The sequence below is a fragment of the Salmo salar genome, chromosome 03 (genome assembly GCF_965601325.2).
Source record: "Salmo salar chromosome 03, fSalSal1, whole genome shotgun sequence".
In the NCBI taxonomy this organism is placed as follows: domain Eukaryota; kingdom Metazoa; phylum Chordata; class Actinopteri; order Salmoniformes; family Salmonidae; genus Salmo; species Salmo salar.
Genome location: NC_138293.1, coordinates 56441277 through 56467500, shown reverse-complemented (window position 1 = coordinate 56467500; position 26224 = coordinate 56441277). Strand labels below are relative to the sequence as shown.

General features: G+C 43.3%; 1 protein-coding gene across 2 annotated transcripts in view; it reads left to right on the top strand.

The window, feature by feature from the left end:
• The window catches only part of LOC106600905 (membrane-spanning 4-domains subfamily A member 12), a 33312-nt gene extending 10876 nt beyond the window's left edge, over positions 1-22436 (top strand). The window contains exon 7 of one of the 2 annotated variants that reach the window (XM_082973612.1): positions 22154-22436. In XM_082973612.1, coding sequence (XP_082829738.1) covers positions 22154-22195 — 42 coding nt within the window. In that variant the 3' untranslated portion in view covers positions 22196-22436. Of the gene's footprint in view, positions 1-1575; positions 2029-22153 lie in introns of those variants that run through there. The other variant, XM_014192674.3, reaches the window with a different exon arrangement.
• Positions 22437-26224: the final 3788 nt, after the last annotated feature.

Here is a 26224-nt window from a genome sequence, read left to right as displayed (position 1 = left end):
TTGTTTTTTATGTTAGGCCACTCTGGTAGGCCTACATTATGATCAAATAGCCACACTAGCCTACTTGACCACTGTTAGAACTGTAACTTAAAGCAGGTACAGCCTCAGTGTTCACAGTAAACATGCGGCAGAAGTTGCAAAGAACTTTCAGAAGTTCTGTGCAGCAGACCTGAAATTTGTCATTGCCGATTTGAGGGAGCATTCCTGGACATTGTACTTGCAAATATAGTTCAGATGTTGTACTTGTAGTTTCATCTGACTGGTAGCTTAGCAGGTAGAGTAGGGGACTATAGAACTTTCAGGGACATGAGGGCATGAGGTCAAATTCTGGTAAAGGCACCACTTTTTTTTGTGAAACCACACTGTCTGCAAATTTTTGTTAAAAAATGTGTTTATTTAGTATACAGTAGTATAAGCTTCTGTCTTAAGCATCCTAAATAATGCCATAGATTCCTTTTTTTTTTTTTAAATGGTCAACTGGAAGGCAAAAAATGGAAGCATGATGTGAATCTGGTTTCCAACTGATTTGTAAGCTACTAAAGCCAACCATTTACTGCTGCGCCACAAGAGTTTTGCTGAAAATAGTGGAGGGAAAAACATCTGTTAATCAAACTCTGCTATTTATTGTTGACCAGCAGATGTCACTAATGTGCATTGTGAACCGATAATGAATCTCTGAGTAATGAACCGTTTATCTGCACAATTTGGTGAAAGCTTCGAAGCCTTCAGAAATCCTTGATTTCCCATCACTATTAATGATTGGCCTAGTAAGTGGCCTAGATTTACCCTAACGCAGTGGTGTTAGGAAACTCCTGGTTTACAGGCCACATCAGGCCTGCAAGTCGCATTATACTAATTATGTGTAATTCCTATTGGAATTCAGCCAGAGTTAGGATATCCAACAGCTATATTTTTTATTCACCCTCAACCGACATTCAGAATGACTGTCAGGATTAGGAAACCTGATTTTTTTTAAAACACTACCTAAATAAATCAAACCAGAACAACCATTTCAGTAATAGACTAATAAATCTAACTAACTGATTGGATTATTTCAGAAAAATGTATGTAATTTATCTTTGTGTAGCATAAGATTAATCAATCAATCAATCAATCAATCAATCAATGTACATGCAAAAACACATATGAAAATGAATCATAAAAAAAACATCCTGCAGAAGAGCATGCTTGGAAATATGATAATGATGGGTGTGGTTTTGATGGGACTATTTTACTCTCCACAGTGTAAAACAATAACTCTGGTTATTAACTCCAACACCGAGGGTTATTTAACACCACTGAGTGTTAATATCACTCTTACAGAGTGATTGTAAACACTACAAATGTTACACTGAAAAATCAACACTGGCCAATTTGCTGTGTAGTATGTCTATCATTTGATGCATCTCAAATGGCATCATATTCCCTATACTGCACTATATTTTTGACCAGTGCAGTATAGGGGATAGGGTGCAGGCTCTGGTCAAAATTAGTGCACTATATAGAGGAGGGGGTGCAATTTGGGACATAACCATAGTCAAGGTCATATGATGTCCTGTGTTGTTTTCTCTACAGACTGGGAACTACCCAAAGGGTCCTGAGGGAGATGGTATGGGTACAGGGTTTCAACAGAACCACCTGCCTCCTCAATACATTGCCTGAGAAACGGGCCTCAGTGAATCCATTGTTATTTTTCTTGTTGAAATCATGTTCTTATGTAGACCTATGTTTCCGATGCAAGCCAGGCAATGGTTAGCACCACCACATCACTGATCTGAATAATTTGACAGTTAAATACTGTTAGTGTATTGTAATGTTATATATGATCTTTTGGCTACTTTATGGTTAATATTTTAATGTGTTTTCTGTCTCTCATAATTTTCTATAGAAAAATAGTAGCCTTCATTTATCAACGAAAATCAACCACAGTGTATCCTTTGTCAATGTTTGTAAATGACACGGGCCTATAATGATGACATTTATTGCAAATACATATCACTGAATAAACGGGAAAAAAATTACAAAGAATCGTGTTTGGAGTCACTTTTGTCTTCTATAGGGTACAATGTAAGTAATGACAAAGTAATAAAGTAAATAAAATGATATTTTCGGAAGAGTGGTTGAAGGGTCTGAAACATCTTGATAAGGAGGGAGCGTTGGATGTTGGCATTGGGCATTAAATCCTTTCTGTACTGAGTTTGTGCAATATTAAGCCTGGAGCCGAGGCTAGTGCAATCAGAGCATGTTGACTTGAATGGGAATATATGTTTTAAATTATACTGTCAATCCTCCATAGACAAGCTATTGAAATCATAGAAATATAGATATTAGAATAGACATGACCATTTAAGTTGACATTCGATGGTGAGTGGACCAGCAGTCATCTTTGTAGTAGTAATTCAAACTTAAAATGTAAATTAAATTTGTATGGTGTACCAGCTAGGTCAATCCTATGGATTATATTTCTATGATTGAAATGACACCAACCCTGTATTAAGGAGCATGGTGTGTCCCAACCAATAGCGGGCATAATACAAAAACCTCCGATTTTTGAAAAAAAAATAAAGCTACTGTAGAACATATGCGAATATTTAAAAAAATCGGAGTTTACGAGTTTTTAGATAATTTACCTTAAAGACGCATTATGCAGAAATCGCTCCGCCATGTCCTGGTTGCTAAAATTCAAATAGTGTGCCTAATTTCAGTTTATGTGACGAAACAAGAAAATATAGTGTATAGAATCATTGTACCATGTAAACCGTTGTGAAATATATACTGCTCAAAAAAATAAAGGGAACACTAAAATAACATCTGAATGAATGAAATAATCTTATTAAATACTTTTTTCTTTACATAGTTGAATGTGCTGACAACAAAATCATACAAAAATAATTAATGGAAATCCAATTTATCAACCCATGGAGGTCAGGATTTGGAGTCACACTCAAAATTAAAGTGGAAAACCACACTACAGGCTGATCCAACTTTGATGTAATGTCCTTAAAACAAGTCAAAATGAGGCTCAGTAGTGTGTGTGGCCTCCACGTGCCTGTATGACCTCCCTACAACGCCTGGGCATGCTCCTGATGAGGTGGTGGATGGTCTCCTGAGGGATCTCCTCCCAGACCCGGACTAAAGCATCCGCCAACTCCTGGACAGTCTGTGGTGCAACGTGGCCTTGGTGGATGGAGCGAGACATGATATCCCAGATGTGCTCAATTGGATTCAGGTCTGGGGAACGGGCGGGCCTGTCCATAGCATCAATGCCTTCCTCTTGCAGGAACTGCTGACACACTCCAGCCACATGAGGTCTAGCATTGTCTTGCATTAGGAGGAACCCAGGGCCAACCGCACCAGCATATGGTCTCACAAGGGGTCTGAGGATCTCATCTCGGTACCTAATGGCAGTCAGGCTACCTCTGGCGAGCACATGGAGGGCTGTGCGGCCCCCCAAAGAAATGCCACCCCACACCATGACTGACCCACTGCCAAACTGGTCATGCTGGAGGATGTTGCTGCTTTGCTCTGGCAGTGCTCCTCCTGCTCCTCCTTGCACAAAGGCGGAGGTAGCGGTCTTGCTGCTGGGTTGTTGCCCTCCTACAGACTACTCCACGTCTCCTGATGTACTGGCCTGTCTCCTGGTAGCGCCTCCATGCTCTGGACACTACGCTGACAGACACAGCAAACCTTCTTGCCACAGCTCGCATTGATGTGCCATCCTGGATGAGCTGCACTACCTGAGCCACTTGTGTGGGTTGTAGACTCCGTCTCATGCTACCACTAGAGTGAAAGCACCGCCAGCATTCAAAAGTGACCAAAACATCAGCCAGGAAGCATAGGAACTGAGAAGTGGTCTGTGGTCCCCACCTGCAGAACCACTCCTTTATTGGGGGTGTCTTGCTAATTGCCTATAATTTCCACCTGTTGGCTATTCCATTTGCACAACAGCATGTGAAATTTATTGCCAATCAGTGTTGCTTCCTAAGTGGACAGTTTGATTTAACAGAAGTGTGATTGACTTGGAGTTACATTGTGTTGTTTAAGTGTTCCCTTTACACATATATATATATATATACATACACACACACACACACACACACACACACACACACACGCGCACACACACGCACACACACACACACACACACACACACACACACACACACACACACACACACACACACACACACACACACACACACACACACACATATATACACTGCTCAAAGGGGGGACTTTACCTAGCAGGGTCTTGTAGATGACCTGGAGCCAGTGGGTTTGGCGACGATTAGGAAGCGAAGGCCAGTCAACGAGAGCGTACAGGTCGCAGTGGTGGGTAGTATACGGGGCTTTGGTGACAAAACGGATGGCACTGTGACAGACTGCATCCAGTTTGTTGAGTAGGGTATTGGAGGCTATTTTGTAAATGACATCGCCAAAGTCGAGGATCGGTAGGATGGTCAGTTTTACGAGGGTATGTTTGGCAGCATGAGTGAAGGATGCTTTGTTGCGAAATAGGAAGCCAATTCTTGATTTAACTTTGGATTGGAGATGTTTGATGTGAGTCTGGAAGGAGAGTTTACAGTCTAACCAGACACCTAGGTATTTGTAGTTGTCCACATATTCTAGGTCAGAACCGTCCAGAGTAGTGATGCAGGACAGGCGGGCAGGTGCAGGCAGCGATCGGTTGAAGAGCATGCATTTAGTTTTACTTGTTTTTAGGAGCAGTTGGAGGCCACGGAAGGAGAGTTGTATGGCATTGAAGCTTGTCTGGAGGGTTGCTAACACAGTGTCCAAAGAAGGGACAGAAGTATACAGAATGGTGTCGTCTGCGTAGAGGTGGATCAGAGACTCACCAGCAGCAAGAGCGACATCATTGATGTATACAGAGAAAAGAGTTGGCCCAAGAATTGAACCCTGTGGCACCCCCATAGAGACTGCCAGAGGTCCGGACAACAGGCCCTCCGATTTGACACACTGAACTCTGTCTGAGAAGTAGTTGGTGAACCAGGCGAGGCAGTCATTTGAGAAACCAAGGCTATTGAGTCTGCCGATGAGGATGTGGTGATTGACAGAGTCGAAAGCTTTGGCCAGGTCAATGAAAACGGCAGCACAGTATTTTTTCTTATCGATTGCGGTTACGATATTGTTTAGGACCTTGAGCGTGGCTGAGGTGCACCCATGACCAGCTCTGAAACCAGATTGCATAGCGGAGAAGGTGCGGTGGCATTCGAAATGGTCGGTAATCTGTTTGTTGACTTGGCTTTCGACGACCTTAGAAAGGTAGGGTAGGATGGATATAGGTCTATAGCAATTTGAGTCTAGAGTATCTCCCCCTTTGAAGAGCGGCATGACCGCGGAAGCTTTCCAATCTATGGGAATCTCAGACGACACGAAAGAGAGGTTGAACAGGCTAGTAATAGGGGTTGCAACAATTTTGGCAGATCATTTTAGAAAGAAAGGGTCCAGATTGTCTAGCCCGGCTGATTTGTAGGCGTCCAGATTTTGCAGCTCTTTCAGAACATCAGCTGAGTGGATTTGGGAGAAGGAGAAATGGGGAAGGCTTGAGCGAGTAGCTGTGGGGGGTGCAGTGCTGTTGACTGCGGTAGGGGTAGCCAGGTGGAAAGCATGGCCAGCCGTAGAAAAATGCTTATTGAAATTCTCAATTATAGTGGGTTTATCGGTGGTGACAGTTTCCTATCCTCAGTGCAGTGGGCAGTTGGGAGGAGGTGTTCTTATTCTCCATGGACTTTACAATGTCCCAGAACTTTTTGGAATTTGTGTTGCAGGAAGCAAATTTCTGCTAGAAAAAGCTAGCCTTAGCTTTTCTAACTACCTGTGTGTATTGGTTTCTAACTGCTGGTTCTGGAGGTGGCTCTATGGCTGGTTCTGGAGGTGGCTCTACACACCACACCTCCAACTGGGCCACCAGCTTAGCAATCTGAGTACTCAGACCAAGCCACCACACCTCCGACTGGGCCACCAGCTTGGCAATCTGAGTACTCAGACCAAACCACCACACCGACAGGTAGCTGGATCAAATCCCCGAGCTGACAAGGTAAAAATCTGTCGTTCTGCCCCTGAACAAGGCAGTTAACCCACTTTTCCCAGGTAGGCCGTTGTTGTGGATAAGAATTTGTTCTTAACTGACTTGCCTAGTTAAATTAAAGGTTAAATAAAACAAACGTCAGAGTATCGTCAGACCATCTTCTGCCAACTTGCTACCCATGGTCCAGCTAGCTGTCTGAATCGCCGTGACCACAACCGACCTCACTACTCACTGGACCCTTTTGATCACCTGGCTAAGCATGCCTCTCCTTAATGTCAATATGCCTTGTCCATTGCTGTTCTGGTTAGTGTTTATTGGCTTATTTCACTGTAGAGCCTCAAGCCCTGCTATTATACCTTATCCAACCTCTCAGTTCCACCACCCACACATGCGATGACATCACCTGGTTTCAATTATGTTTCTAGAGACAATATCTCTCTCATCATCACTCACTGCCTAGGTTTACCTCCACTGAATTCACATCCTACCATACCTTTGTCTGTACATTATACCTTGAAGCTATTTTATCGCCCCCAGAAACCTGCTCCTTTTACTCTCTGTTCCGGACGTCCTAGACGACCAATTCTCATATCTTTTAGCCGTACCCTTATCCTACTCCTCCTCTGTTCCTCTGGCGATGTAGAGGTGAATCCAGGCCCTGCAGTGCCTAGCTCCACTCCTATTACCCAGGCGCTCTCTTTTGATGACTTCTGTAACCGTAATAGCCTTGGTAGCCCAAGTTTGTTTTATTCACTGCTTTACCACACTCTGCCAACCCGGATGTCCTAGCCATGTCTGAATCCTGGCTTAGGAAGACCACCAAAAACTCTGAAATCTCCATCCCTAACTACAACGTTTTCAGACAAGACAGAACAGCCAAAGGGGGCGGTGTTACAATCTACTGCAGAGATAGCCTGCAGAGTTCTGTCCTACTATCCAGGTCTGTACCCAAACAATTTGAACTTCTACTTTAAAAAATCCACCTCTAAAAACAAGTCTCTCACCGTTGCCGCCTGCTACAGACCATCCTCTGCCCCCAGCTGTGCTCTGGACACCATATGTGAACTGATTGCCCCCCATCTGTCTTCAGAGCTCGTGCTGCTAGGTGACCTAAACTGGGACATGCTTAACACCCCAGCCACCCTACAATCTAAGCTTGATGCCCTCAATCTCACACGAATTATCAATGAACCTACCAGGTATCACCCCAAAGCCGCAAACACGGGCACCCTCATAGATAGCATCCTAACCAACTTGCCCTCTAAATACACCTCTGCTGTTTTCAACCAAGATCTCAGCGGTCACTGCCTCATTGCCTGCATCCGTAATGGGTCAGCGGTCAAACGACCTCCACTCATCACTGTCAAACGCACCCTGAAACACTTCAGCGAGCAGGCCTTTCTAATCGACCTGGCCCGGGTATCCTGGAAGGACATTGACCTCATCCCTTCAGTTGAGGACGCCTGGTTATTTTTTTTTTTAAATGCCTCCCTCACCATCTTAAATAAGCATGCCCCATTCTCTCCAGACCTGACTGCCCTTAACCAATACAAAAACATCCTGTGTTGTTCTGCATTAGCGTCGAACAGCCCCCGTGATATGCAACTTTTCATGGAAGTTAGAAACCAATATACACAGGCAGTTAGAAAAGCAAAGGCTAGCTTTTTCAAGCAGAAAATGTACTTCCTGCAACACAAACTCAAAAAAAGTTCTGGGACACTCTAAAGTCCTTGGAGAATAAGAGCAGGGGTCTTCCTCCACCATCCTCCTTCTTTACTTACGGGTTACCAGGTGCACACAGTAGGGCCAGAGGCCAGACAGTGTGAGAGATCCCAGGCAGACGGGTAGAAGGCATAAGACATGGACAAGGGGCTCAAGGAGCTGTACACTCTCAGGCCCAGGGAGAGGGCAGGGAGTGGAGGCCTGGAGTCAGAGGTCACCAGGTCAATGAATAGGTGTGAGTGACACTGTCCTTCAGGGGGGCAGAGCAGGCAAATTAATGTAAAATCATGTGAGATGAAAATGGACAAACAAAAAGCGTGTGCAATGTGTAGGCCCAATGAGTGTACATTCTGAACCTTGTTTGAGGTCAGTAGGTCACATGACCAAGGAGCTATTGAAATGAAACATTTTTTAAAATTCATTTTAAATCACCTGAGATGAAAAGGGACAAACTAAAGGGTGTGCAATATAGAAGGGTAGTCAGTGGACATTCTGAACTGTGTTTGTGGTCAGTAGGTCACATGACCAAGGAGCTATTGAAAATTGAATGTAAAAAAAAGTTTGTACTTTGTTTACCCTCCATAACTAATTCAACTAGGAATACGGAATGCTGCTCACATTTCCTACTGTTTATTAGCTTTGGAAATTGTGAAAATAAGAATAAAATAAGGTAATGTTGTGCGCAATTTTTCCAACATCATGACGCTTATTTGGAGAGTGCGGCTCAAGTGGTTTGAAATCTATTGAGGTTTGAAAGCGCATATATCCAACCTGAAACTGTCTTTACCTCGGTCTAACTTGTTCAGTAATCGTAAGTAATTTAGTCAGTGTGATTATAGATAGCTGAGAATGGTCAACTATCAACTCCACAATTTCTATTTTTTTATTTCACCTTTATTTAACCAGGTAGGCAAGTTGAGAACAAGTTATCATTTACAATTGCGACCTGGCCAAGATAAAGCAAAGCAGTTTGACACATACAACAACAGAGTTACACATGGAGTAAAACAAACCTACAGTCAATAATATAGTAAAAAAATAAGTCTATATACAAAGTGAGCAAATGAGGTGAGATAAGGGAGGTACAGGCAAAAAAGGCCATGGTGGCGAAGTAAATACAATATAGCAAGTAAAACACTGGAATGGTAGATTTGTAGTGGAAGAAAGTGCAAAGTAGAAATAGAAATAATGGGGTGCAAAGGAGCAAAATAAATAAAGACAGTAGGGGAAGAGGTAGTTGTTTAGGCTAAATTATAGATGGGCTATGTACAGGTGCAATGATCTGTGAGCTGCTCTGACAGCTGGTGCTTAAAGCTAGTGAGGGAGATAAGTGTTTCCAGTTTTAGAGATTTTTGTAGTTCATTCCAGTCATTGGCAGCAGAGAACTGGAAGAAGAGAGGAGGAAGGAGGAATTGTCTTTGGGGGTGACCAGAGAGATATACCTGCTGGAGCGCGTGCTACAGGTGGGTGCTGCTAAGGTGACCAGTGAGCTGAGATATGGGGGGACTTTACCTAGCAGGGTCTTGTAGATGACCTGGAGCGAGTGGGTTTGGCGACGAGTATGAAGCGATGGCCAGCCAACGAGAGCGTACAGGTCGCAGTGGTGGGTAGTATATGGGGCTTTGGTGACAAAACGGATGGCACTGTGATAGACTGCATCTAGTTTATTGAGTAGGGTATTGGAGGCTATTTTGTAAATGACATCGCCGAAGTCGAGGATCGGTAGGATGGTCAGTTTTACGAGGGAATGTTTGGCAGCATGAGTGAAGGATGCTTTGTTGTGAAATAGGAAGCCAATTCTAGATTTAACTTTGGATTGGAGATGTTTGATGTGAGTCTGGAAGGAGAGTTTACAGTCTAACCAGACACCTAGGTATTTGTAGTTGTCCACAGAACCATCCAGAGTAGTGATGCTGGACGGGCGGGCATGTGCGAGCAGCGATCAGTTGAAGAGCATGCATTTAGTTTTACTTGTATTTAAGAGCAGTTGGAGGCCACGGAAGGAGAGTTGTATGGCATTGAAGCTCGTCTGGAGGGTTGTTAACACAGTGTCCAAAGAAGGGCCAGAAGTATACAGAATGGTATCGTCTGGGTAGAGGTGGATCAGACACTCACCAGCAGCAAGAGCGACATCATTGATGTATACAAAGAAAGGCCCAAGAATTGAACCCTGTGGCACCCCCATAGAGACTGCCAGGGGCCCGGACAACAGGCCCTCCGATTTGACACACTGAACTCTATCAGAGAAGTAGTTGGTGAACCAGGCGAGGCAATCATTTGAGAAACCAAGGCTATTGAATCTGCTGATGAGGATGTGGTGATTGACAGAGTCGAAAGCCTTGGCCAGGTCAATTAATACAGATGCACAGTCCCCTGTGGCTCAGTTGATAGAGCATGGTGTTTGCAACACCAGGGTTGTGGGTTCGATTCCCATGGGGGACCAGTACGGGGGGAAAAAATGTATGAAATGTATGCATTCACTACTGTAAGTCGCTCTGGATAAGAGCGTCTGCTAAATGACTAAAATGTAATGTAAATGTAACTTCCCTGAAAAGTTGCATACCACGGGGGCTGTTTGATGCTAATGCAGAACGCCATAGGATGTTTTTGTGTTGGTTAAGGGGAGTCAGGTCTGGGGAGAACCAAGGGCTATATCTGTTCCTGGTTCTAAATTTCTTCTAAATTTCTTCCTCACCATTAAGATGGTGAGGAAGGCATTTAAAAAAAATATCCAGGCATCCTCTACTGACGGGATGAGGTCAATATCCTTCCAGGATACCAGGGCCAGGTCGATTAGAAAGGCCTGCTCACTGAAATGTTTCAGGGAGCGTTTGACAGTGATGAGTGGAGTTCGTTTGACTGTAGACCCATTACGGATGCAGGCAATGAGGCAGTGATCGCTGAGATCTTGGTTGAAAACAGCAGAGGTGTATTTAGAGGGCAAATTGGTTAGGATGATATCTATGAGGGTGCCAGTGTTTACGGCTTTGGGGTGGTACCTGGTGGGTTCATTAATCATTTGTGTGAGATTGAGGGCGTCAAGCTTGGATTGTAGGATGGCTGGGGTGTTAAGCATGTCCCAGTTTTGGTCACCTAGTAGCACGAGCTCTGAAGATAGATGGGGGGCAATCAGTTCACATATGGTGTCCAGAGCACAGCTGGGGGCAGAGGGTGGTCTATAGCAGGCGGCAACGGTGAGAGACTTGTTTTTAGAGAGATGGATTTTTAAAAGTAGAAGTTCAAATTGTTTGGGTACAGACCTGGATAGTAGGACAGAACTCTGCAGGCTATCTCTGCAGTAGATTGCAACACCGCCCCCTTTGGTCGTTCTATCTTGTCTGAAAACGTTCTAGTTAGGGATGAAGATTTCAGAGTTTTTGGTGGACTTCCTAAGCCAGGATTCAGACACGGCTAGGACATCCGGGTTGGCAGAGTGTGCTAAAGCAGTGAATAAAACAAACTTAGGGAGGAGGCTTCTAATGTTAACATGCATGAAACCAAGGCTATTACGGTTACAGAAGTCATCAAAAGAGAGCGCCTGGGGAGAAGGAGTGGAGCTAGGCACTGCAGGGCCTGGATTCACCTCTACATCACCAGAAGAATAGAGAAGTATGAGGATAAGGGTACGACTAAAAGCTATAAGAATTGGTCGTCTGTGACGTCCGGAATAGAGAGAAAAAGGAGCAGGTTTCTGGGGGCGAAAAAATAGCTTCATGGTATAATGTACAGACAAAGGTATGGTAGGATGTGAGTACAGTTGAGGTAAACCTAGGCATTTGATGATGATGAGAGAGATATTGTCTCTAGAAACATAATTGAAACCAGAAGATGTCAAAGCATGTGTGGGTGGAGGAACTAATAGGTTGGATAAGGTATAATGAGCAGGGCTAGAGGCTCTACAGTGAAATAAGCCAATAAACACTAACCAGAACAGCAATGGACAAGGCATATTGACATTAAGGAGAGGCATGCTTAGCCGAGTGATCAAAGGGTCCAGTGAGAGTTAGATAGCTAGCCGAGCCATAGGTAGCAAGCTGGTAGACGATGGAGGAGGTCTGTTTTTAGCCACCTCATGCGATTCCGTCAGTAGATTAGTGGGGTTCCGTGTGGTAGGGGGGACCAGTCCAATTGGCAAAATAGTTAGTTATAGTTGCCCAAGAAAATTGTCCGATAGACCTATTCAGATAGCAGCCGATAAGAAAGCTATCGATTAGCGGGCCGCAGATGGGCATTCGGGTTACGTCGCGACGGAGGGGCCAGTTGGATAACTCCCTCGGGCAGATAACGTCAGTGGTCCAGTCGTGAAGGCCCGATGGGGCTCCGCATCGGCAGTAAAACGGGTCCGGATAGGTGATTGTATCCCAGGAGAGGCTGATGGAACTCTTCAACTGGCTAGCTCCGGAATAGCCCAGGAGTGGCTGATGAAACGCTTCAGCTGGCTAGCTCCGGAATAATTTATGTTAACTCCGGGACCAACGTTGCCAATAGTCACTCAGGTAGCAGCTAGCTAGCTGCAAGATCCAGGTGTAAATGTCCAGAGCCTGTGGTAGAAATCCAGGGATATGGAGAGAGAATAGGTCCGGTAAGCTCTGGTCTGAGTCGCGCTGTACAAAAATTGGCGATAGCTTATCGAGCTAATGGATAGATGAGGACCGCTAACAGTGGCTAGCTGAACTACAACGTTAGCCAGTGAACTGGCTAACCTCTGGCTAGCTTCTGTTGTGGATTTCAGATGAGGTAAATAATACTTGTATTTTTTAAATTGGTGAGGCGGGTTGCAGGAGAGTGTTTTCAGGTTGAGTTTTTAGAAAAAAAAATAAGTAAAAAGATATGCGAAGAAAATATGTAAATATATATATACACGGGACAAGACAAGAGGAAGACAAAGGACGTCTGAACTGCTACGCCATCTTGGGAATTAAGATTAACGAGAGTCTTATCTTTAAAATGGTGTAAAATAGTCATATGTTTGAGAAATTGAAGTTATAGCATTTTTGAGGTATTTGTATTTCGCGCCATGCGATTCCACTGGCTGTTGACTAGGGTGGGATGCAAACGTCCCACTGGCCCAGAGAGGTTAAGCACCAGCTGTCAGAGCAGCTCACAGATTACTGCACCTGTACATAGCCCATCTATAATTTAGCCCAAACAACTATCTCTTCCCCAACTGTATTTATTTATTTTGCTCCTTTGCACCCCATTATTTCTATTTCTACTTTGCACTTTCTTCCACTGCAAATCTACCATTCCAGTGTTTTACTTGCTATATCGTATTTACTTCACCACCATGGCCTTATTTTGCCTTTACCTCCCTTATCTCACCTCATTTGCTCACATTGCATATAGACTTATTTTTCTACTGTATTATTGACTGTATGTTTGTTTTACTCCATGTGTAACTCTGTGTTGTTGTATGTGTCGAACTGCTTTGCTTTATCTTGGCCAGGTCGCAATTGTAAATGACAACTTGTTCTCAACTTGTCTACCTGGTTAAATAAAGGTGAAATAAAAAATTAAAAAATAAAACTTGTATGATGTAGAAAGAGGTTGTTTGACAGGGTCAGACAGGTTGGACAGGAATGGGTGGTATTTTTGGGATGGGGGGGATGGGAGAAGTGAGGTTTGTAGGGAATTATTTTATTTTATTAGAAATTCGAGAATATAGTGGTACTCACACTCCAGTACAGTAGGTGGTATGCACCTGTCAGTTGATTGCGATCCACCAATAAAAACTTAAAGAAGATGAAGCACAAGATTGAACTTTCCAGAGTTTTCTCCGTTAGTTAACACTATCAACGTTTCCCTTTACTGTGGGAATTGTGATCGAATCAATGCAATATTAGCCACTTTTAGTGCAACATACCGAAACAAAACAAACTAGACAGTATGCAAAACTAACTATGCAAGAGATTTTGTTGTAGGCAGAATGCATCAGAGTAGGATTCTATTGCATAGAGCCCCACAGTGGAGGTGTCATAATACCAGTAAAACCTAGCAGTTAAACAGGGAAACGGTTCCAACCGTTTTACCACCATTCATTTTTCCCATAGGGGATTTTAGAAACACTTCAAATAAGGGCTGTGTTTCGTGTAGGCTGAATTAACTATCTAATGTTAGCTAAATGTAGTAATTAATACATTGCCAACATTTCTTTAAAATATTGGACAATTCTGTGAACTGTCTTGTTCAAGTTTTAAATTTTCACAAAAAAATAAAGGGAACACTTAAACAACACAATGTAACTCCAAGTCAATCACACTTCTGTGAAATCAAACTGTCCACTTAGGAAGCAACACTGATTGACAATACATTTCACATGCTGTTGTGCAAATGGCATAGACAACAGGTGGAAATTATAGGCAATTAGCAAGACACCCCCAATAAAGGAGTGGTTCTGCAGGTGGGGACAACAGACCACTTCTCAGTTCCTATGCTGCCTGGCTGATGTTTTGGTCACTTTTGAATGCTGGTGGTGCTTTCACTCTAGTTGTAGCATGAGACGGAGTCTACAATCCACACAAGTGGCTCAGGTAGTGCAGCTCATCCAGGATGGCACATCAATGCGAGCTGTGGCCTTAGGTTTGCTGTGTCTGTCAGCGTAGTGTCCAGAGCATGGAGGCGCTACCAGGAGACAGGCCAGTACATCAGGAGATGTGGAGGAGGCCGTAGGAGGGCAACAACCCAGCAGCAGGACCGCTACCTCCGCCTTTGTGCAAGGAGGAGCAGGAGAAGCACTGCCAGAGCCCTGCAAAATAACCTCCAGCAGGCCACAAATGTGCATGTGTCTGCTCAAACGGTCAGAAACAGACTCCATGAGGGTGGTATGAGGGCCCGACGTCCACAGGTGGGGGTTGTGCTTACAGCCCAACACCGTACAGGACGTTTGGCATTTGCCAGAGAACACCAAGATTGGCAAATTCGCCACTGGCGCCCTGTGCTCTTCACAGATGAAAGCAGGTTCACACTGAGCACATGTGACAGAGTCTGGAGATGCCGTGGAGAACGTTCTGCTGCCTGCAACATCCTCCAGCATGACCGGTTTGGCGGTGGGTCAGTCATGGTGTGGGGTGGCATTTCTTTGGGGGGCCGCACAGCCCTCCATGTGCTCGCCAGAGGTAGCCTGACTGCCATTAGGTACCGAGATGAGATCCTCAGACCCCTTGTGAGACCATATGCTGGTGCGGTTGGCCCTGGGTTCCTCCTAATGCAAGACAATGCTAGACCTCATGTGGCTGGAGTGTGTTCAGCAGTTCCTGCAAGAGGAAGGCATTGATGCTATGGACTGGCCCGCCCATTCCCCAGATCTGAATCCAATTGAGCACATCTGGGACATCATGTCTCGCTCCATCCACCAAGGCCACGTTGCACCACAGACTGTCCAGGAGTTGGCAGATGCTTTAGTCCAGGTCTGGGAGGACATCCCTCAGGAGACCATCCGCCACCTCATCAGGAGCATGCCCAGGCGTTGTAGGGAGGTCATACAGGCACGTGGAGGCCACACACACTACTGAGCCTCATTTTGACTTGTTTTAAGGACATTACATCAAAGTTGGTTCAGCCTGTAGTGTGGTTTTCCACTTTAATTTTGAGTGTGACTCCAAATCCAGACCTCCATGGGTTGATAAATTGGATTTCCATTGATTATTTTTGTGCTGGAGGTCATATTGCAGGGCTTTGGCAGTGCTCCTCCTGCTCCTCCTTGCACAAAGGCGGAGGTAGCGGTCCTGCTGCTGGGTTGTTGCCCTCCTACGGCCTCCTCCACGTCTTCTGATGTACTGGCCTGTCTCCTGGTAGCGCCTCCATGCTCTGGACACTACGCTGACAGACACTGCAAATCTTCTTGCCACAGCTCGCATTGATGTGCCATCCTGGATGAGCTGCACTACCTGAGCCACTTGTGTGGGTTGTAGACTCCGTCTCATGCTACCACTAGAGTGAAAGCACCGCCAGCATTCAAAAGTGACCAAAACATCAGCCAGGAAGCATAGGAACTGAGATGTGGTCTGTGGTCCCCACCTGCAGAACCACTCCTTTATTGGGGGTGTCTTGCTAATTGCCTATAATTTCCACCTGTTGTCTATTCCATTTTTATTTTCACAGAAGTGTGATTGACTTGGAGTTACATTGTGTTGTTTAAGTGTTCCCTTTATTTTTTTGAGCAGTGTATATACATATATATACATATACATAGTTGAAGTCAGAAGTTTACATACACCTTAGCCAAATACATTTAAATTCAGTTTTTCACACTTCCTAATATTTAATCCTAGTAAAAATTCCCTGTCTTAGGTCAGTTAGGATCACCACTTTTTTTTAAGAATGTGAAATGTCAGAATAATAGTAGAGAATGATTTATTTCAGCTTTTATTTCTTTCATCACATTCTGATCCCAGTGGGTCAGAAGTTTACATACACTCAATTAGTATTCGGTAGCATTGCCTTTAAAATTGTTTAACTTGGGTCAAACTTTTCGGGTAGCCTTCCACAAGCTTCCCACAATAAGTTGGGTGAATTTTGGGGCCCATTCCTCCTGACAGAGCCAGGTTGGTAGGCCTCCTTGCTCGCACACACTTTTTCAGGTCTGCCCACAATTTTTTTTATATGATTGAGGTCAGGGCTTTGTGATGGCCACTCTGACACTGACTTTGTTTTCCTTAAGCCATTTTGCCACAACTTTGGAAGTATGCTTTGGGGTCATTGTCCATTTGGAAGACCCATTTGCGACCAAACTTTAACTTCCTGACTGATGTCTTGAGATGTTACTTCAGTATATCCACATAATTTTCCTCCCTCGTGATGCCATCTATTTTGTGAAGTGCACTAGTCCCTCCTGCAGCAAAGCACTCCCACAACATGATGCTGCCACCCCTGTGCTTCACGGTTGGGATGGTGTTCTTCGGCTTGCAAGCCTCCCCCTTTTTCCTCCAAACATAACGATGGTCATTATGGCCAAACAGTTATATTTTTGTTTCATCAGACCAGAGGACATTTCTCCAAAAAGTACGATCTTTGTGCAGTTGCAAACCGTAGTCTGGCTTTTTTATGGCGGTTTTGGAGCAGTGGCTTCTTCCTTGCCGAGCGACCTTTCAGGTTATGTCGATATAGGACTCGTTTTACTGTGGATATAGATACTTTTGTACCTGTGTCCTCCAGCATCTTCACAAGGTCCTTTGCTGTTGTTCTGGGATTGATTTGTACTTTTCGCACCAAAGTACATTCATCACTAGGAGACAGAATGCGTCTCCTTCCTGAGTGGTATGACGGCTGCGTGGTCTCATGGTGTTTATACTTGCGTACTATTGTTTGTACATATGAACGTGGTACCTTCAGGGGTTTGGAAATTGCTCCCAAGGATGAACCAGACTTGTGGAAGTCTACAAAAAAAATTCAGAGGTCTTTTCTGCGGTCTTTTTTCTGAGGTCAATCAAAGAGGCATTGAGTTTTTACAGTAGGCCTTGAAATACATCCACCGGTACACCTACAATTGACTCAAATTATGTCAATTAGCCTATTAGAAGCTTCTAAAGCCATGACATCATTTTCTGGAATTTTCCAAGCTTTTTAAAGGCACAGTCAACTTAGTATGTAAACTTCTGATCCACTGGAATTGTGATACAGTGAATTATAAGTGAAATAATCTGTCTTTAAACAATTGTTGGAAAAATTACTTGTGTCATTCACAAAGTAGATGTCCTAACCGACTTGCCAAAACTATGGTTTGTTAACAAGAAATTTGTGGAGTGATTGAAAAAGGTGTTTTTTTTATGACTCTAACCTAAGTGTATGTTAACTTCCGACTTCAACTGTATATGTCCTTAGAAGCTGTGTTAATATAAAGTCATTGCAAACTTAGATGGCTGCTCCAGACCAGTTGATGGCACTATAGATGTAATTGGCACCAGTGGCACCATTGGATTCTAGAGCAATAACTATTGATCAAGTGTTAGATTTAAATTATGCAGACAAACAACATGAAATATCGTGATTAGTATATCTGTATAATCACCAGTGGCAGTCGGTGCCATTTAAGATGAGGAAGAATTATTGTATTTTTTATGAGATTGGCCTTATTTCTATTACAGCTTATTGGATGACTGTCATTCATATTCCCTTCACCCAGTTCAATATAACATCAATAGGTTTATGCTACTAAATGATACTAGAATTTTCCCTGTACCCATCATGAGGTTGCTACAACCTAGCCTAGGAATGAAAGTTTACAACTTAGGTGCACAGGTCGAGAGAATTTTGAGTAATCAAGGTGACAGACATTCAATACCGCCTTGCACACTTTTGCCTCCATCTGGCTGATCTAAGGTGTAATCATTAGTCCAACACCTGCAAATTAGAGTTTCTATTGGACAAATTCAGGTATGTTTATCCCCGTTTCGTTCTGTTTGCTTCCGTTTAATTAAGAAAAGTTTTTCAACTGAATCGGTGATTGAATACACCCCTGATCACGCGTAAACACAGTTCTCTTTCATAGCAGCCATATAAAAACAGCATGATTACTTTGCTCGTTGTATATATAATTCCTTCTCGCACCTATACGCTCTCCTCCTCTCACCTTTTCCTGTCGTTTGGGGACTTCAGAGCACAACACATCAGCTGTCTGTGACCAGGCAAAATAACTTTTCCAAGCCAAACCTTCATAGCATGACCGCTAACCTCTACACACAATCTACATCGTTGTCACGTCATAGTCAACTAGAACTACTAAACCTGCTACAATCATGCAGTACAGTGTACAGTCAGAAAGCAGTGTAGCAGTTGCACCGGAGGGCCCCGGTGGTAATAAATTCATAAAACCAAAAGCATACCTTGACTTGGAAGAGTCCCACTGTTGGATAGCCATAGCCAGCTAGCTAACATAGCATCCCTCTCTGTTTGAGTAGGCTAAACTAGCTAGCTAAGTGATGTGATACCTCACATCTCAAAATAGGACTACTTAATGTTAGATCCCTCACTTCAAAGGCAGTTATAGTCAATGAACTAATCACTGATCATAATCTTGATGTGATTGGCCTGACTGAAACATAGCTTAAGCATGATGAATTTACTGTGTTAAATGAGGCCTCACCCCCTGGTTACACTAGTGACCATATCCCCCGCGCATCCCGCAAAGGCGGAGGTGTTGCTAACATTTATGATAGCAAATTTAAATTTACCAACAAAAAAAAACAACAACGTTTTCGTCTTTTGAGCTTCTAGTCATGAAATCTATGCAGCCTACTCAATCACTTTTTATAGCTACTGTTTACAGGCCCCCTGGGCCATATGCAGCATTCCTCACTGAGTTCCCTGAATTCCTATCGGACCTTGTAGTCATCGCAGATAATATTCTAATTTTTGGTGACTTTAATATTCACATGGAAAAGTCCACAGACCCACTCCAAAAGGCTTTCGGAGTCATCATCGACTCAGTGGGTTTTGTCCAACATGTCTCTGGACCTACTCACTGCCACAGTCATACTCTGGACCTAGTTTTGTCCCATGGAATAAATGTTGTGGATCTTAATGTTTTTCCTCATAATCCTGGACTATCGGACCACCATTTTATTACGTTCGCAATCGCAACAAATAATCTGCTCAGACCCCAACCAAGAAGCATTAAAAGTCGTGCTATAAATTCTCAGACAACCCAAAGATTCCTTGATGCCCTTCCAGACTCCCTCTGCCTACCCAAGGACGTCAGAGGACAAAAATCAGTTAACCACCTAACCGAGGAACTCAATTTAACCTTGCGCAATACCCTAGATGCAGTTGCACTCCTAAAAACGAAAAACATTTGTCAGAAGAAACTAGCTCCCTGGTATACAGAAAATACACGAGCTCTGAAGCAAGCTTCCAGAAAATTGGAACGGAAATGGCGCCACACCAAACTGGAAGTCTTCCGACTAGCTTGGAAAGACAGTACCGTGCAGTATCGAAGAGCCCTCACTGCTGCTCGATCATCCTATTTTTCCAACTTAATTGAGGAAAATAAGAACAATCCGAAATTTATTTTTGATACTGTCGCAAAGTTAACTAAAAAGCAGCATTCCCCAAGAGAGGATTGCTCTCACTTCAGCAGTGATGAATTCATGAACTTCTTTGAGGAAAAGATCATGATCATTAGAAAGCAAATTACGGACTCCTCTTTAAATCTGCGTATTCCTCCAAAGCTCTGTTGTCCTGAGTCTGCACAACCCTGCCAGGACCTAGGATCAAGGGAGACACTAAAGTGTTTTAGTACTATATCTCTTGACACAATGATGAAAATAATCATGGCCTCTAAACCTTCAAGCTGCATACTGGACCCTATTCCAACTAAACTACTGAAAGAGCTGCTTTCTGTGCTTGGCCCTCCTATGTTGAACATAATAAACGGCTCTCTATCCACCGGATGTGTACCAAACTCACTAAAAGTGGCAGTAATAAAGCCTCTCTTGAAAAAGCCAAATCTTGACCCAGAAATTATAAAAAACTAAATCGGCCTATATCGAATCTTCCATTCCTCTCAAAAATTTTAGAGAAAGCTGTTGCGCAGCAACTCACTGCCTTCCTGAAGACAAACAATGTATACAAAACGCTTCAGTCTGGTTTTAGACCCCATCATAGCACTGAGACTGCACTTGTGAAGGTGGTAAATGACCTTTTAATGACGTCAGACCGAGGTTCTGCGTCTGTCCTCGTGCTCCTAGATCTTAGTGCTGCTTTTGATACCATCGATCACCACATTCTTTTGGAGAGATTGGAAACCCAAATTGGTCTACATGGACAAGTTCTGGCCTGGTTTAGGTCTTATCTGTCGGAAAGATATGTTTGTCTCTGTGAATGGTTTGTCCTCTGACAAATCAACTGTACATTTCGGTGTTCCTCAAGGTTCCGTTTAAGGACCACTATTGTTTTAACTATATATATTTTACCTCTTGGGGATGTCATTCGAAAACATAATGTTAAATTTCACTGCTATGCGGATGACACAGAGCTGTACATTTCAATGAAACATGGTGAAGCCCCAAAATTGCCCTCGCTAGAAGCCTGTGTCTCAGACATAAGGAAGTGGATGGCTGCAAACTTTCTACTCTTAAACTCGGACAAAACAGAGATGCTTGTTCTAGGTCCCAAGAAACAAAGAGATCTTCTGTTGAATCTGACAATTCATCTGGATGGTTGTACAGTCGTCTCAAATAAAACTGTGAAGGACCTCGGCGTTACTCTGGACCCTGATCTCTCTTTTGAAGAACATATCAAGACTGTTTCAAGGACAGCTTTTTTCCATCTACGTAACATTGCAAAAATCAGAAACTTTCTGGCCAAAAATGACGCAGAAAAATTAATCCATGCCTTTGTTACTTCTAGGTTGGACTCCTGCAATGCTCTACTTTCCGGCTACCCGGATAAAGCACAAAATAAACTTCAATTAGTGCTAAATACGGCTGCTAGAATCCTGACTAGAACCAACATTTGATCATATTACTCCAGTGCTAGCCTCCCTACACTGGCTTCCTGTTAAGGCAAGGGCTGATTTCAAGGTTTTACTGCTAACCTACAAAGCATTACATGGGCTTGCTCCTACCTATCTTTCCGATTTGGTCCTGGCGTACATACCTACATGTACGCTACGGTCACAAGACGCGGGCCTGCTAATTGTTCCTAGAATTTCTAAGCAAACAGCTGGAGGCAGGGCTTTCTCCTATAGAGCTCAATTTTTATGGAATAGTCTGCCTACCCATGTGAGAGACGCAGACTCAGTCTCAATCTTTAAGTCTTTACTGAAGACACATCTCTTCAGTAGGTCCTATGATTAAGTGTAGTCTGGCCCAGGGGTGTGAAGGTGGACGGAAAGGCTGGAGCAACGAACCGCCCTTGCTGTCTCTGCCTGGCCGGTTTCCCCTCTTTCCACTGGGATTCTCTGCCTCTACCCCTATTACGGGGGCTGAGTCACTGGCTTACTGGTGTTCTTCCATGCCGTCCCTGGGAGGGGTGCGTCACTTGAGTGGGTTGAGTCACTGACGTGGTCTTCCTGTCTGGGTTGGCGCCCCCCCTTGGGCTGTGCCGTGGCGTAGATCTTTTTGGGCTATACTCGGCCTTGTCCCGGGATGGTATGTTGGTGGTTGGAGGTATCCCTCCAGTGGTGTGGAGGCTGTGCTTTGGCAAAGTGGGTGGGGTTATATCCTACCTGTTTGGCCCTGTCTGGGGGTTTCATCGGATGGGGCCACAGTGTCTCCTGACCCCTCCTGTCTCAGCCTCCAGTATTTATGCTGCAGTAGTTTATGTGTCGGGGGGCTAGGGTCAGTCTGTCACATCTGGAGCATTTCTCTTGTCTTTTCCGGTGTCCTGTGTGAATTTAAATATGCTCTCTCTAATTATCTCTTTCTTTCTTTCTCTCTCTCGGAGGACCTGAGCCCTAGGACCATGCCTCAGGACTACCTGGCTTGATGACTCCTTGCTGTCCCCAGTTCACCTGGCCGTGCTGCTGCTCCAGTTCCAACTGTTCTGCCTGTGGCTATGGAACCCTGACCTGTTCACCGGACGTGCTACCTGTCCCAGACCTGCTGTCCCAGACCTGCTGGAACCCTGTCCTATTCACCGGACATGCTACCTGTCCCAGACCTGCTGTTTTCAACTCTCTAGAGACAGCAGGAGCGGTAGAGATACTCTCAAAGATCGGCTATGAAAAAGCCAACTGACACTTACTCTTGTGTTACTGACTTGTTGCACCCTCGACAACTACTATGATTATTATTATTTGACCATGCTGGTCATTTATGAACATCTGAACATCTAGGCCATGTGCTGTTATAATCTCCACCCGGCACAGCCAGAAGAGGACTGGCCACCCCTCATAGCCTGGTTCCTCTCTAGGTTTTGGCCTTTCTAGGGAGTTTTTCCTAGCCCCCGTGCTTCTACACCTGCATTGCTTGCTGTTTGGGGTTTTAGGCTGGGTTTCTGTACAGCACTTTGAGATATCAGCTGATGTAAGAAGGGCTATATAAATAAATTTGATTTGATTTGAAAGTGAAAAACATACATCCAAATATAGCTCTATCTTGCTTCTCCTTAATTTTTGGAAGAAATACATTTTTTCAAAACTGTTCAACTATTGTCTTTCTCTGAGTCAACTACTCGCCACATTGTGTTCACTGCAGTGCTAGCTAGCTGTAGCGTACGCTTTCAGTACTAGATTCATTCTCTGATCCTTTTATTGGTTGGACAACATGTCAGTTCATGCTGCAAGAGCTCTGGTAGGTTGGAGGACATCCTCCGGAAGTTATCATAATTACTTTGTAAATATATGGAAGGGGGTGGGAACCACGAGCCTCCTAGGTTTTGTATTGAAGTCAATGTACCCAGAGGAGGACGGAAACTAGCTGTCCTCCAGCTACGCCATGGTGCAACCCTACAGAGTGCTGCTGAGGCTACTATAGACCGTCAGTGCAGAACAGTGTGTTTTAATCTAATATTTGTTGACGTGAATGTATTTAGCATAGTTTTATCTAAAAAGGATCACTTTAATGTTTCACTACATTTATGAAAATCACTGAGGAGGATGGTCCTCCCCTTCCTCCTTTGAGGAGCCTCCACTGATAATCACATATTTTTGCCCTATTATGAACGTAGTGAAAATATTTTTATTAGGGGAAATTAGAAACCGGAAGTCCTGCCCCTTGCACAGTCAGCATATTACACCTGTGAGAATGTGGCTTGGCGGTTGGGAGCTTGAGCCGGTGGCCGAGAGGTCGCTGGTTAAGTTCCCCGATTCGACTGGGTAGGGGATCTGTACTTATGCCCTTGGGCGGGGCGTTTGACCCTGGTTACTGCTGTGGGTCGCTCTGGATGGGAGTGTCTGCTAGATGACTGAATGGAATGGAAATGTTGAGCGGCTTCACTGCAGGCAGATTGTATATTTTAAAATTAAACTAAATAAAATACAGTAAAAAATATGCTGAAAATATTTCACAAATGTTAACATAAACCATTAGTCAAATTAACCCCAGAATTTGTATATCATTTCAATACATTAAGTAATGACTTTAATAATTACCTGTTGCATTTAAAGATGCAGTAGACTAAACTTCACTTGGATCATCCTTGTGATATTGAGAGAAACATGGTAATGAGTGCACATAAAGGAAGATGGGCAATTTACTTGATGTTTTTTTTGTGTCCAAGGATAAGACTTTGTTTAAAAAAAATAATAATGAATACAAAACAGCTCCTCCGTTTGGCACCACATCAATTTATCATAAAGCATGATCCATTTTTACAGTTTTGGCATGTCAAAGAGTGAAAATGTAATATGCTGTAACCGTCCAAGGTTGAATTTGAACAACAAAAGTGTTGTGAACTGGTGTAATTCGTAACAGCAGTAAATATCTATAACTTTGGCATACATTTACAAGGGTATGTGATGATATTATGAAATGTGTAAATATTTACCTAGGAAGGAATAATATTCTTTAAAATACTTTTGTCTGCACATTTGAAAAACACAGAAAGCATATGGTGCAACCAAAATTAAAATGCAATTTGACCACAACATAATTTTTCTCCATGTGTTGATACGACATCAAAGCATACACTGTAGTGAACTCCCTAGTTTAGAAGATAGATAATTGCATCTCCAAAAATGTTCACACATTTAACATCTCTATCATCTGTCATGACAGGGGCTCATTTTCAATGGTGGTGCAACCACTAAAAACTAGGGATGTGCATCTCTCCTTTCATGAACAATTCGATACGCATCTAGATACATGGGCTCCAATTCGATACAGGAATGATATGTTTTAGTGTGAAACGATTCGGTGCGATTCTGTTTGATTTAGGGGAACGAATTGATGCGATTTGGTTTGATTCAATATAATTTGATGCACTAACAGGATGTGCATTGTAGGATGTAAAACAGGAGTGAGCACATATACTCAAAAGAAGGCAAACGGCATAAAAATATATATAAATATATACAATTTGGACAGTACAAATTACTTTTGAGCTTAATTCAGTGATATACAGACATATAAAAATCTTTAGAATGGAATCAAATGTAAATAAACAGTATGGTGTAAAACTCAACAATAAAATTCCAAAACAAAACCAATCAGTATTGTATCATGGAAGAGAAAAGGCTTCAATCAGTATGGTACAGGGTTTCCGTTAGCGACATTTGACTGGCAGAATTTTAATTTACAGGACATTTGAGACATGTACCTGACCCATATGCATTGGGTGCATGACCTAATTAGGGCGTCCACCCACGGTGCTCAGAATAACAGAAATCACATTTGGATTATTGTAATTCATATTAACAGAAATTGTATATCGAGTATGCAACGATGTGCGGTCCTTTTCTACCGAATTCTGATGTACACTTTGAAGATGTGGACAGTTATTCTAACGAACATGTACTTTTCCTCAGCCAGCCAGAAAGGCAAGTAACGAACAGCATCATCGCTAGCCTGTCAATATACCATCTGCCATAGTAGAAAGTTTACCTATTCTATTGGTCAACTTGTCGAGAAAGAAATGGCCTATTCCAAAACAGACTCTGGGACAGTAGATCCCAAAGTCATACAACCAGTAGGTCTAGGCTACATAAAAAAGTTAAAAGCAACGAGTATGCACCAACTAGCATGGGTTGCTAATATGATTAGGATAGTGCCTTTGGCTACTGTACAATGAAAGAAAGTTGATGTAAAATAATGGTCTGATTTTGTCTTGGCTACTTTGAGGCAAGGTAAGACATGCCTCTTAAGCCAAATAATACAATATACAGTGCATTTGGAAAGTACTCAGATCCCTTGATTTTTTCCAAAATGTTATGTATTGTAACACAAAATTCAAAAAGGCACTCGCACATCTGAGCAATCTTGTTGCAGGTGCATGGCAACATTTGAAACAGGATGAAGGAAAAAAAGGTAACCGCACACTGCTCTTGATAGCGTCACTGATATTTAATAAGCTTAGGTATCGGCCTCACGGCCTTTGTCAGAGTTTTTGTGAATTTTTTTAAAGCAGCACCCCTATGTAAACCTAGCTCCACCCACATCCGTTCCACGCATGGAAAGGGGTTGGAGGCAAACGGAAAAATAAACAAGTGCTACCAAACATAATATGCATTTCAAACACTACAAACGAGTATAAATAAGACGCATTAAAACACGTCCATAAAACCACAATGAGGACATAGCAAGTTCATTAATCAAACACAGCTGTGGTTGTTTTAGACTATGAAAAATATAAAGAAGAAATTCAGAGACAACTCAGTAATGAACGTTTCTATAGAAAACTGAGTGTTGATCCCACACAGGTGTTCCAAAGGGATATGCGCTAATCTGGAGCAAGCCCTATTAAACCACCTTCTCAAAACCTGAATATCTTTGCTGTAAATGTGCCATACCGCCATGCCTGTACATTTGACCGAAATTACACAAACCTAAAACAAGGCAATTATCCAGGCAGACCAGT